Genomic DNA, 13,251 nt, shown 5'->3' with positions numbered 1-13,251 from the left:
AATTTCTCATATAGCAATATTGTCTTCTAAGTGGTGATGGAGGAACCCAGGCTCCACTGTGTGACTCTGCTGTCTTCCAGAGACAATTCTGTGCATTCAGCCAGATGGAGAAAGCACACAGGACTGGGTGAGGGTTTTACAGGCCAAGCCTAGGAATGGCAAAAGTTGATTTTCACCAAGTGTACCCAGCTGTGTGTCCTAGGCAATGGAATTTGGCAAGCAAGAGTTTTTGCCAAGATCTAATTGCTCATAATTCTGATTTATTTATGATGAATAGCTATTCTATACTTAATATCTTTTTTAAAAAGATCCATAACCAGACTGCACAAAAATTAGAATCTCCTCCTCCCCAAGAAAGCAACATTAGAATACACAATTGGACAGGCATGTATGTATGTATGTATATGTGGAAATGTAAATCATTGAATCTAGCAGTTATTAAAATGCTATCCCTAAGATTCACATCTCATTTACAAATTGGCTAAAAATCCTTTACATGCTCAAAAGCAGGCAATCAAAAAAGACCCAAAAGGGTACAAAAATACTTGGAAGTATCCTACATTGCTTCACATTTGACATTACTAGCAATAAAATGAAAATGTCTAAGTATGGATTTTTAAATCTTAAAAAAAAGGCAATTTAAGTTCTCTAGAGAGAAAAATAGAAATTCTGCAAATCTAAAACAGGGTGCCATATGGGGCATGTCCTTGGAAGTAAACATTTTAGATAAAAGTGGCATAAAATTGGCTTAAGGAAATGGCCAGGCACAGTGGCTCACGCCTGTAACCCCAGCACTTTGGGAGGCTGAGGTGGGCGGATCACGAGGTCAGGAGATCGAGACCATCCTGGCCAACATGGTGAAACCCTATCTCTACTGAAAATATAAAAATTAGCTGGGTGTGGTGGCGCAGTAATTCCAGCTACTCAGGAGGCTGAGGGAGGAGAATTGCTTAAACCCAGGAGGCACCCAGGAGGTAGAGGTTGCAGTGAGCTGAGATCACACCACTGCACTCCAGCCTAGTGACAGAGCAAGACTCCATCTCAAAAAAAAAAAGTTGGCTTCAGCAAAATGAATTTATAATAATTGTTTCCTTTTAAAATGACTTGCCTAAGGATGACCTTTTAAATTCTATTTTTGAGACAGGATCTCACCATGTTGCCCAGGTTGGCCTTGAACTGCTGGCCTCAAGCAATCCTCCCACCTCAGCCTCTTAAGTAGCTGGCACTATCGGCATGCACCCAGCTGGGTGACTTCTTAAAGTTACCCTTTATCAACCACCATACACCAGGATCTGTCGTAAGTGTTTCTGTGCATTATCTTATTTCAACCTCACAATCACCCTTTGAAGTAAGTACTAAAAAGGTCTGGGCCTTTTTAAATCATCATGGAATCTAACCCAGGAATAGGCTGAGGTAAAAAAATAATAAAATAAGTAAATCATCATGGAATGGATATAATCAAAAGTCTAAAGCAACATTTAAAAAATTTACAATATATAACTCATTTCTATTAAATAACTTCCACTGACCTTGAGTTCAGCTACCAAAGGATAAAGAGGAATCTAGAAATAAACCCATGACAACATTTCAAAAATTGACCCGTTTTAATTATTTAAAAACAAAAACACATCAAATTTCCTTTACCATCTACAATTCAGTTATATCCAAACACTCTAAGACCAAACAGAAGCAGGGATGACAATGAGACACTGAAGACACACAAAGGTGAATGCTGACGACTATCAGAGTCCCAGCAGGAGGTCACAAGTCTTTCATTCACACGCTCCAATGCTTTTCATTTGTTAAAGAACGTGTTTTACAGGAAGTTCTTTACAGTAATTTCATGCCAGACACCAGGTTTCTTCAATGGTACACAGCTCCATTAAATTTGTTTCCATCCAGTTGACAGGAATAAAAAGGAATTTTTAGTTTTGTCTTTTTTTGGGCCGTAGAGACTTAAAATGGTCAGATTCCTTTAGGAATAAATGAGGAAAAGGAGAGGAAAGAAACGATCTGGGCTGTGCTGGTGCTGGTTTCTACTCATCTTTCTGAGGGTGTGACTTCAAAAGAGTTAAATCACACTTAGGCCACTCCAATGATTAGTACTAGTTATCTTTTTTTTTAACAGGATGAAAAGGAAAATACTCAATGGACATAAAAATGGTCAAAGGTTGTTTTACCGCAGGTCAATTATTCCCCCGCCCAAAAAATATACAAAATGAACATATAATTGGGATGGTAACTCTGCTGGACATTCCAATTCACTCATCTGCTTGTCCCCCACACAGGTAAGGGGAACAGGCATTAGGCTTTATTAGTCGTGTTATAGCAGTAACCAGATGTGTTAACGGCAGCTTATTTACGGTCCATCGATCCTTTGAACATGTGTAGGAAAGCATGGCTGTCAGTCTCCGAATGCCCACATCTAAGCACATTCAGCTACCATGGAAACTACAAGGGAAGGACAAATATATTTATTCCAAGATTTACTGGGAGTTTTAAGTGCCCTTTCTTCCACAGAGCCCCAGAGTGGTGACAAGGTGCTAGGGGCTGCTGTGTTTCCCAGCGTGAGCTCCCATCCTCTGAGGGTCCTGAGAAGGATAGTGGATTGGTCCTGGAGCCCTCATGAAAGGAGGGGGTGGTCCCATTGGGTGAAACATGTGTGGCCCAAAACCTGCAGATACGAGAGAACAAATGTGTTAGGCTTGCAGTTTCCTTGATAACCTTTCAAACCTCTCAATCTTGCTAAGGTTAAAACCATCTACACATAAATCAAGGTTGACATGGGGCTTAAGCAAATGTCAGTTCACAAAACTTGCTTCCACCTGTTATTTCCTTGGTTTTAGAAACCTTTCCCCCCGAGTCCAAAAAACTCCACAGCACACAAGGTATCGCCTAGTACATCATCTGAGTCTCTGCTATGTATCCAACATGCCAAATCCTACCAGACAGGATTCAGTCAGGATTTGGGAGATAAGGAAGAAATCAGGCTGATGGCAAGACTGTGTCATCATTAACCTTAATGCCTGACACCAGAATAGAGGGTGTTCAGAAACCAGATTCACTTCAGAGTATGGGCTCTCTGCCACAGGAGAACTGGCTACCTGTGATTTCCTTCCACAGTTAACACTGTGTAGAGCAGTGCTATACAAAGTGCCAGTCTTCCACCTATTTCTGGCCACTGAAAAGACAGAGCTTGAGTCAGAATGTAAATTATATGACCAGGCACAGTTTAGTTCATCTGACAGTTTTTCGGTAACAAGACTTTCTCAATGAAGGAAGGGGTTCACTGATTTACATTTTGGCACAAGCTCCTGATCTGGTGGCAGACAGATGATAAACACTTTGTAAAATGACACCCACTCACAGCCCACACTGAGCAATAGTGCTCTAGGGCATCCATTAGCATTCAGTTTAGAAAAGGGAACAAATTGGTGATAGATCTTTGTAATCTAATAATCTTACTCTGATGACACATATACTCCGATCTTTAGAAAACTGGCCCCTTTCTTCTCCTTGGCAGAGCAGGAGAAAAAAAAATATCAGAAATCCCAACAGATCAACTTTACTTATAGACTTCTACAGAGCAAACTCACAGGATTTGGACGTGTTGAACGTGATGGTGACGTTTATGAGACAGAACTTTCACAAGGATTTCTCTGGGCTAAGAAGGAAGATGGAAGTTACCTGGGGGAGGAGGTGGAGCAATACCAGGGGGCGGTGGCAGAGCAATGTTCACCACAGCTGGAGGACCACTTGGGGGCAAGTTGAAGTAGTTGGCAGAGGCTTCTTCTTCTGCCGCAGGAGGAGGAGGAAGAGCTGGAGGAGAGAATATAGTCAACACATAGAGGGGAGAACAATTGTGCAACACTGTTTCTACCACCTTTACATTCTCAGAGGTCCTACTGGGAGAGCAGAGTGACAACACGAACAAGACCTGGGTCCCATCTTCCAAAATAGGAACATCAGGGCAGACGGAGCTTCTGAAGTCAGCAGGAAGTCTGCACTCACCTCCTGGCAATCCTGGAACAGGTTCTAGTTTGATCCCAGAGTCTGTAGTTCCGTCTTTCTCTTTTTCTTTTCCTCTGGCTGCTTGGGATCTGGGAAACACACATGCGTACAGTCGGCACTTTGGCCCACCGTATCTCACATGTCTGCTTCCTAAATTCCTCAGTCCAATGGAGTTCCTTCGCTCTACTTCCTCCTCAGCACACACTTTTCCCATAAATGCCACTGTGCACAGTGAACAAGAGCAAAGGTTTTGACACCAGAAAAGACCTGGGTTCAAAACCTGCTAGAACTATCATAAGGACCAGAAGAGGCAACACATACATGTTTAGCACTGTGCTTACCACATAGGGAGCTCTCCACAAAGGCAGATGCTGCTATTAGCCATCTCTTCCCTGGTTCCACGCTGGAGACATGTTCCCCCTTTGAACTGAGTCTTTCACCCGTGTCTCTCTTATGCAATCATCACTTTTAAACTTAAAATAGCGATTCTTCCTTGTTTTATCTTCTCCATTTGACAATCACCCTCTAAGGGCAGAATCTAGGTCTAATTCATTTATAAACCCTGAAACTCACCTTTCATGCCCTGGCTATTATACTTGGCCTATAATAGCTAGTCACAAAAACATGAACCTTCAAAGGAGCAGATTATACAACAAACCCCTGAATACATTTCCAAAGCAGGGTTCTCCCAACATCCACAGGAATCAAGTATCAAAAAGAGAGTGACCTTTGAAAGATCTCTTTAAAGATCCTGTTCATTTAAGACTGTTAACCAATAGCCTACTAGTCTCCAGACAATGACATAGTTTCTTAAAAATCTGAGCAAAATGTCACTTAAAAATAGTTTAATTCTCACCTTCCCCATTTCACATTCAGTCTGCGGCCATTTACAATCAACTTATTAAAGGACTTCTCAGCAGCCACTTCTGCAGCTTGCCTTGTGGCAAACTGGATGAAAGCACACTGCTGTCTCTGCACAACAGTGATCGTCCGGATCTCTCCAAACTGGTAGAAATGATTTCTGAAGGGATACAGGCAGAAAAAAAATGAAAATGGGAGTGAACAAAGATGTTCCCAAGAGACTGAAAACGGATTGTTAACTTTCAGTGACACACTACTAGGCAGGTGGGCCCCAAGGTTATCTACCTAACTACCCTCAGGTCTTCCCCCCCATATCTTGTCCTAATGTGGGTGCTGCTTATTGAGAGAAGGAAAGAGAAATAATGAGTAAATAAAGGTTCTCAAACATCTCAGGGTTTTTTCCCATGGAGGAAAGGGGGTTCTAATAGGTTCCTTACAGACCCTAAATCCTAGATAAGGGGTTGGCAAACTACAGCTCTCAAGGCCCATGAGCCAAGAGTGTTTAAAACAAGAATATGTGACAGAGACTGCATGTGGCCCACAATGCCTAAAATATTCACTATCCAGCCTCTTATAGCAAAAGTCTGCCAACCCCTGGGGGTTGTCTAGCTCACTTAGATAGGGTTTAACAGAGACAGGCTACCAAGGGCAGGTTATAAACTTACAGGAGTTTCTTCTCCACTTTATCTCTTTGGAAGAGGTAATTTCCATTACTATCTGCCCAGATGTCTCATCTAGCCAAGCATAATACAAGCCAAAAATAATACAAATTTATCAAATGCCAGTCTCTTTAAAAAGCCAACAATTTAAACCATAAGAGTTTTATCATCACAAAGCTCTCCCTCCTCTACATAATTAATCATACTTAGATGCGTGCCATCCTTTAAAACCTGGCTGTTAGGTCAAATAGAATTCTGTGTCATTATTACCATATGCCAGGATGGATAAGCACTCTTTGTGCTTTGGTTTTGAGACAGGGTCTCACTCTGTTGCTTAAGCTAGAGTGCAGTGGCGCAATCACAGCTCACTGCAGCCTTGATCTCCCAAGCTCAAGCGATCCTCCTGCCTCAGCCTCCCAAACAGCTGGGACTACAGGCACATGCCACCACACCCGGCTAATTTTTTTGATTTCTTAGTAGGGATCGGGTCTCACTATGTTGCTCAGGTTGGTCTCAAACTCCTCAGCTCAAGAGATCCTCCCAAAGTGTTGAGATTACAGGCATGAGGCACTGTGCCCAGCCAGATAAGCACATTATTACTGTGGCACCATAAAGGACAATTTTACAAAAATTCCAGTCAGCATGATACTAACAGTAGAGAGACTAAAGAAAAATGGATTTTGTACAGAATGATCATGCTTGCAGTTTTTGCAAATAAATTATCCCAGGGCAGTTAAAAGCAAAAATAACTTTAACTTATACCCACAAACCTTAAATCTGTCTCAGTAATGGTATCACCTAGACCACCAACATATAGTGTGGTGATAGTTTTATCCTCTGGTGGGTCCAGCCGAGGCATTGTTGAAGCCCGCTTTAGAAGCTTGTCAGCTACAGGATCATTGATTCCGTAATATCGATCTTTAATATTCTGATCAGCAAGGGGGTCATCTGGATCTGTAGGCTTCTCATGTCTATGATTCAAGCAAAAAACAGGGCATAAAGGTGAAACAAAGGTGAAAAAATGGTATCTTCCAAGAGTAGCTACATATTAAAGTCCTAGATACATATTCTGAAGTGCCTTTTGAACTAGAAACTATGGTTTCTACCAAAATACAATTACCAAAATAGACCTAATACCAAGAGATTTACTGTATGACAAAAGGAATTCCTAGCCTCCTAAAAGCCATCAGGCCATCTAGGATGCCAAACTTTCCTTATAAATAAAAACTCTTGACATGATCCGCCCCCTCCTGCCCCCCAGAAAGGGACACATGATTACCCCTCTCTAGGTCAATGATTCTTAACACATTTGGGGTGTTGTACTCCACTGAGAATCTGATTAAAGCTATGGATCTAGCTCCAGAGAAAGCACATATATTATTTTTTAGGGGGTAGGGTTAACTAATCCCAAATTAAGAACTCCTAATACAGATGCTTGGCAGTCTTAACCAAAAAATACACACCCTTTAGTAGTCTGACCTTACTTTGACTTCAACTATACATTGAGAGTCAAGTATTTAAATCATGGCAGTGAAGATGTACTTCTCAGGTAGAAAGGTTTAGGGTCAGCATTTATATTGTATGGCATAGCAATTTAGTTTCCAAGGCTCGATTGTAAGTAAAAACTACAATTTATTCATGCTCTTCTAAATTTCATAGTTCTAAGACATCAGATACACCACATTAGTTGTATGACCTTTAGATTTTAAAGCAGAAACAGTTTAAGCTAGCACCTCCCATTTCTTAGATGAGAAATCATCTGAAAGCAAATACTGAAAATGAGGCTCAGCTCTTGCCTGTATGGACACTCCTCTCCTCTCTTACACTCTCCTTTCACCCAGAAGGAGCAAATGTGGGGTCGATTCCTTTTGTAGTAGGGTGTGGTCCGGGCCAATTTGAGCAGCATGTCACTGGTAGATGTGGCTTTCCCCAGCATGCCAACTGGCCGTGTTCCATCAGAGTTAGAAATCTAAGTGAGGATGACAAATTCAAAAGCTACATTATACAGACTGTGTCAATTCATTAGGATTTTTATCCAAAAAGTGGCAGCATACCTCTCTCTCCATATTCTGTGTATAGTACTCTTTGTTGACATCTGACTTTGGCATGTCATCTTTAAAAGACAATCCTGCGTCACGAACCTGGATGGGCAGGCCTGGTACAAAAAAAGAGGAAAGAGACCTCAGATGTATTTTAAAACATATCCATACTAACCACGCACACAGAATACATCATCTTTCCCTTCCCCTCCTTCCTATTTAGTACCAGAGATCTTACTATGTTTTTATGCAAACTCTTTAGCACCATCAGGTTACTTCTGCTACACAGCATGCTAAGAAATTGTCCAAATTCCTGAGCTGTCAGGAAATTTGATGAAATCAATGTTTTAGAATATCTTTTAGGCTGGGTGTGGTGGCTCAGGCCTGTAATACTAGCACTCTGGAAGGCTGGGGCTGATGAACAGCTTGAGTCCAGGAGTTCAAGACCAGTCTGGTCAACATAGTGAAGCCCCATTTCTACAAAAAACACAAAAATTAGCTGGGTGTGGTGGTGTGCACCTGTAGTCCTAGCTACTCAGGAGGCTGAGGTGGATCACCTGAGCTTGGAAAGGTTAAGACTGCAGTGAGCTGTGATCATGCCACTGCACTCCAGCCTGGGCAACAGTGAGACCCTGTCTCAAAAACAAAAACAAAAAAATTATAAAAGAAAATTTTAGATGAACAAAAACTGTGCCCATGGTAATATTCAACTTGTAAATTAGTAACGCACCTACTTTTTATTACAACATGATTTACTTAAAGTAAATGTAAAAGTGGTTTCTTTGGTTAGTCCTACAGATCCTCTGGATAGTCACAGTAATGTAAGGGTCACTGTACTCCAGGACCAGACACCTCCTTAACAAACATATAAATAATATTACATAAAATGTGGCCAGAACTCTGACTAGAAGAGTAATTCTAATGAACTTAACATACATAAACTCATATTTTTCCCTTTCCTTTAATAGTAGAAACTCTTGTTGAAAATTATCTTTCTGAAAAGTCACCTACTGTTAAAAAAAAAAAAATTACTCCCAAAAGCAGTTACTCTGAAACAGTAGCAATATATCAGTTCTCACAATACAATTGAGACAAAAGTCTAAAGCACAATTAGGCTGGCTGTGGTGGCTCTGGGAGGCCAAGGTGGGAGGACCGCTTGAGGCCAGGAGTTCAAAACCAGCCTGGGCAAAATAGTGACACACACACACACACACACACACACGTGCACTGGGTGTGGTGGTATACCAGGAGGCAGAGGCAAGAGGATCCCGTGAGCCCAGCAGTTCAAAGTTGCAGTGAGCTGTGATCACACCACTGTACTCTAGCCTGGGTGACAAAGTGAGACCCCAACTCAAAAAATAAAATAAAATAAAGTACAATTGCCCTGTGAGCTTCTGGTTGGCATGGTGGAAAAAAGCTCTGGATCAAGAAAGAAGCCTAAGGCAAATAAATTATCTGTCATAGGATCAATGCCTTTTACCTCACTTGGGCTACAGAGATGAAGGTTTAGGCCACTTTTGATTAATTCCCAACTTTTCCTTAAGTTCCTACCATTGTTCAGGACTCTAGAATAGCCTAATTATGGTTCTTTTCCTGGGAAAAGCAGACCACAGCAGACATTCCAAAGTGAAATCAGAACCAGAGCTACGGTGAGAAGTGGGAGACAAAAGACTGGCTTGTAGTTTTAGGCACCTGCACACTTTCAGATCTATTGGACAGGTCAAGCATACCATACTCTAGGTCTAAGAGGCAGGTCTGACAGACATTCTTCAATTTACTGCAGGTTTGGCACACTTCAGTCTTCTTGAAACGCATGCGGACTCCAGGGCACCAGCGAAACACTGTGAATGGCCTGGCACAGATCTGGAACACAAAACAAGAGCCACAGAATGTTAATGGTCCTGATCTGGGCAATCTGGAGATCTGATAACAATGGGGCATTCAAGAAAAGATCCCTGAATGTACGGTTTAGAAGAGACCTTAGCAACCATCTAGTTGATTTGATGTTTCAATACAATTTTCAGCATCCTTCTCCAGCAAAAATTCAGAGTACAGAAATGAAATAGCCAAAAGGTCAAAGTTCTTCCCATCCTAGAGGTAAGCACCAATAATAATCTGAACCTTAATTTTTTTTAGGGGGAGTGGGGAGTGTCATACAAGTTTTTGAGAATCTTCTGACAGGGATGACTTTCCTCCTCAGCTAAAATGCTCGTGTGGACAGTCATATACCACCTGGTATACAAACTCCTTCAATGACCATCCACTGACATTAGAATCTCTACATCAGAGGGTTCATTTTCTTACCTCCCACATAAATAGTTGCCAGCCAATGAATATATCAGTAATACATAAAAGTTGTATGGCACTGATTTTTACTGGAAGACCTCAAAACTTAGTAAGCTGAAGGCTAATTTAGTAGAGAAAAGAAAAATGAAACACAAATCATTACTCTTTAACAGACATACTTACTTTGCATTCCTTCCCATACTTTTCTTTGGTCTACAATAGAAAAAAAATAGAAAAGAACTGGAGTTACAGAAAGAAAAAAGCCAGGTGTCTACTATTTCCTTAAACATAACCCAAGAAATGTGTCTGGGAATCCCTGGCATCCTAGAGAGAGAGGGAAAAACAACAACAACAACAACAACAACAACAACAACAACAACAACCAAAACCCAAACTTTTTTGGGAAGAGGGTAGGGAACATACTATAACAACATATTGTAAGTTATAACATCTCAAGAAATATGGATCTGGGCCAGGTGGCAGTGGCTCACACCTGTAATCCCAACACTTTGAGAGGCCAAGGTGGAAGGATCGCTTGAGCCCAGGAGTTCCAGACCAGCCTGGGCAACATAGCAAGACGCTATCTCTACAGAAAAAAGAAAAAAACCAGAGTCTATGCATCTAATACTAGGTAACTGAGTGTCTTTCCACAGCCACAACTCTTAGGTTCATTTTTGGCTCCCAAGTTCACTCCCAAGAACTAACATTCCTAATGGTTTCCACAATCCCTACATCAGAGAGGATACAGCTATGGCCCGCCCACTTTACAAAGTTTAGTCAAAAGGTAGCTACTGTAGACTTGCCCTGTGCCAATGCCCGGAATATAGTAAATGTTCTGTTTAAACAGAACTATTCAAACATCTTGAACCATTCAAACATCTTGAACATACTAACATATCAACATCTCTACGACTACACAGTAATACAGCCCTAACCTAATTATTGTTAACTGGTTCTAATTTTACCCTTGTTTATAAGAAAGGGGGAATGCTTAAAGAGATAAAGTACACTGGCCAAAAGGCATTTGACCAGGAGTCAGGAAACCTAGTTTTTAGTTCTGGTTCTCCTCCTATCATGCTGACATTCCTAAAGCCAGAATATCTGAACTTAAATCCCAGCTCCATTCACTACTATTGTATGAAAAGACACAAACGCTCTCACCTTCTGGTAAGCAGACCTATTTCCTAGGTAAATGCTCAACAAATACTAGCTATCATGATTACCCCTACATTACAGGAGTATTACCAGATTGGTAAGTAAGAGAATACACATGACAGTTCTTTGCAAGTTGTCCAGCACCTTGGGTTAGTAAAAGAGCATCATTTTTTCTGCTTGTCTAAGAGAAACACTTCACAGTGTGCAAGTACCAAAAACTGACAGGACATGAATAACTCGTTTCACACGCGATCACTCACCATTCGGATATATGGGTTTTCTCCAAGGCATGTCTGGCACAGAATGGGGAAGTCCTGGTGAAAATGGGAAATCTGGTTGAGGACCACCTTCCGAAGACCCTGACACCTCAGTGACACTTGGGGCGGCAAGGGGGCGGAAAGCCAGGGTGGGGAACAAGGTACGGCAGGAACCCGAAGTCCATCACGACCCGATCGCGGGAGGGGGCGCTGTCTGCACTTCCGGCAGGCGGCGGGAGAAAAGAAAACCAGCTCGAATAGGCTGGAGGGGGCAGGGATGGAAAGGGCGCTGGTCCCAGGACCCCGGCTAAGCCCCCGCCCTTCAAGCCCGCAAGAGGATCGCCCTCCGGCCTCCTGCTCCGGCCAAAGCTAGGCTACCGCGTTGGCTCCTCCCCGGAATTCCTTCGGCCGCGCCGCAGACCCTGTCCTGCGAGCTTGCAAGGTGCGCGGCTTCGCCTCCTCCTTCCATCCTCCTCCGGCAGGCACACTCACCGCATCCTCCCAGTTCTGCCTGTTGTAGGTGTTGGAACCCAGAGAGGTCGCCATCTTGAGAGAGTCCGGAGGCAGCTGTAGCTTCCGAGTTGGGAGAGAGGACCGCCACAATCCCGTCAAGCCCCGAGGCTAGCGCCGGGCTAGTCGGCGTCTTAATTACGCATCCAGTGCCTCTTCCGGGGCGGAGCCTTTGCGTCATGACGTCGCCCGCTCTTGGAATTTCTAAGCTTAACAATCGGGGTGCTGGTGTATTGTACCTGGATGTTTCCTTCGAGTTTTTGCCGGCTTGGAAAGAAGGGCTACACGTGCAGTTGATTTATTTAAAAATTGGGCGAAAGAATAAAGTAAGACGTAATACATAAGAGGCTGGGATTAAAACAGCGTTCGCTACAACTGAGGCGCTTATTATGCCAAATGCTGGGCGAACGTCTTGCGGTTCCAGTGTCTCATTTATTCTCGTAACCTCTCTGTCGATTTTCTATTTCTCTTCTCTCTCTCTCTCCTCTGCTCTCGTCTCTCTTTCTCTCTCTCTCTCTCTCCTCTCTCTCTCTGTCCCTTCCCTCTCTCTTCTCTCTCTCTCTTCTCACATTACAGAACGTCTAAAGTTGATTCAATTAACCGCGAATCGACGTTTTTTTTAATATATTTGAGACCTACTTGTACTAAGGTAGGATTCGTGCGTTTGATCTGAAATTCACATCACTTAACCAGTCTTCTTGTATTTTATCTGGTAACTCTACCCTGTAGGCAAGTATGATGATCCCTCTTTTATAGAAAAGAAAACAGGTTTAGAGAGATTAACCTAATCTCTCCTGATTTAGCACCTAGTTGTGGACCTAAAAAGTGGTGAAGCCACAAATTCAAAGACATTAGTACTGTTTCATTTCCAGCTTCTGAAATGACAAGGGTCTTATGAATAAACATATGCATTATTTGATTTTTGGAATAACTCGTAACCACTCCACCAATATTTTATGAGTTTCAAGCCATTCTGGTACCACTTTCATACTTAACGGGTCATCAAACTACCTAACATATTTATTCAAATCACCTCAGGAAAAAAAGTTGATTTAAAGTATAACTTCACATAAAGTTTTATCCTTTTTAGTTTTGAATTTTTTACATACATTCACTACAGTCAAATATGGAATTGTCTATCATCCCAAGTTCCCTTGTTTCTGTAGTTAATCCACTTATCCCCATACTCAAACCATGGCAATCACTAATTTGTGTTCTGTCGCTAGTTTTGCATTTTCCAGAATGTCATATAAATGGAATCCTACATAGCCTTTTGGATCTGATTTTTTTCACTTAGTATTTTGTAGTTGAGATTTCATCCATATTGTTACATGTATCAGTAATTTCTTCTTTTGTATGACTGAGTAGAATTCCATTGTATGGATATATCATATAATTCACTTGTCAGTTGCTGGACATTTGGGTTCCCGGATTTTAGTGAATATAAATAAAACCATTATAAACGTTGACATA

At 41.9% G+C, this 13,251-nt stretch overlaps 1 protein-coding gene across 1 annotated transcript; it reads right to left on the bottom strand.

The window, feature by feature from the left end:
- Positions 1 to 1,589: 1,589 nt before the first annotated feature.
- RBM22 (RNA binding motif protein 22) lies at positions 1,590 to 11,931 on the bottom strand. Its single transcript, XM_017875760.1, has 11 exons — positions 11,761 to 11,931; positions 11,272 to 11,325; positions 10,040 to 10,069; positions 9,301 to 9,433; positions 7,586 to 7,686; positions 7,328 to 7,500; positions 6,302 to 6,502; positions 4,868 to 5,032; positions 4,012 to 4,100; positions 3,688 to 3,819; positions 1,590 to 2,674 (listed from the first exon to the last, which is right to left on the bottom strand). The coding sequence occupies exons 1-11, from the start codon at positions 11,812 to 11,814 to the stop codon at positions 2,544 to 2,546; spliced, it is 1,263 nt and encodes a 420-aa protein (XP_017731249.1). The 5' UTR covers positions 11,815 to 11,931; the 3' UTR covers positions 1,590 to 2,543.
- Between the last annotated feature and the right edge of the window lie 1,320 nt (positions 11,932 to 13,251).

The sequence above is a fragment of the Rhinopithecus bieti genome, unplaced genomic scaffold (genome assembly GCF_001698545.2).
Source record: "Rhinopithecus bieti isolate Rb0 unplaced genomic scaffold, ASM169854v2 scaffold_7673, whole genome shotgun sequence".
Lineage (NCBI taxonomy): Eukaryota > Metazoa > Chordata > Mammalia > Primates > Cercopithecidae > Rhinopithecus > Rhinopithecus bieti.
Note: the sequence above shows the minus strand (reverse complement) of the source record. Positions and strands in the feature narration are given on the sequence as shown.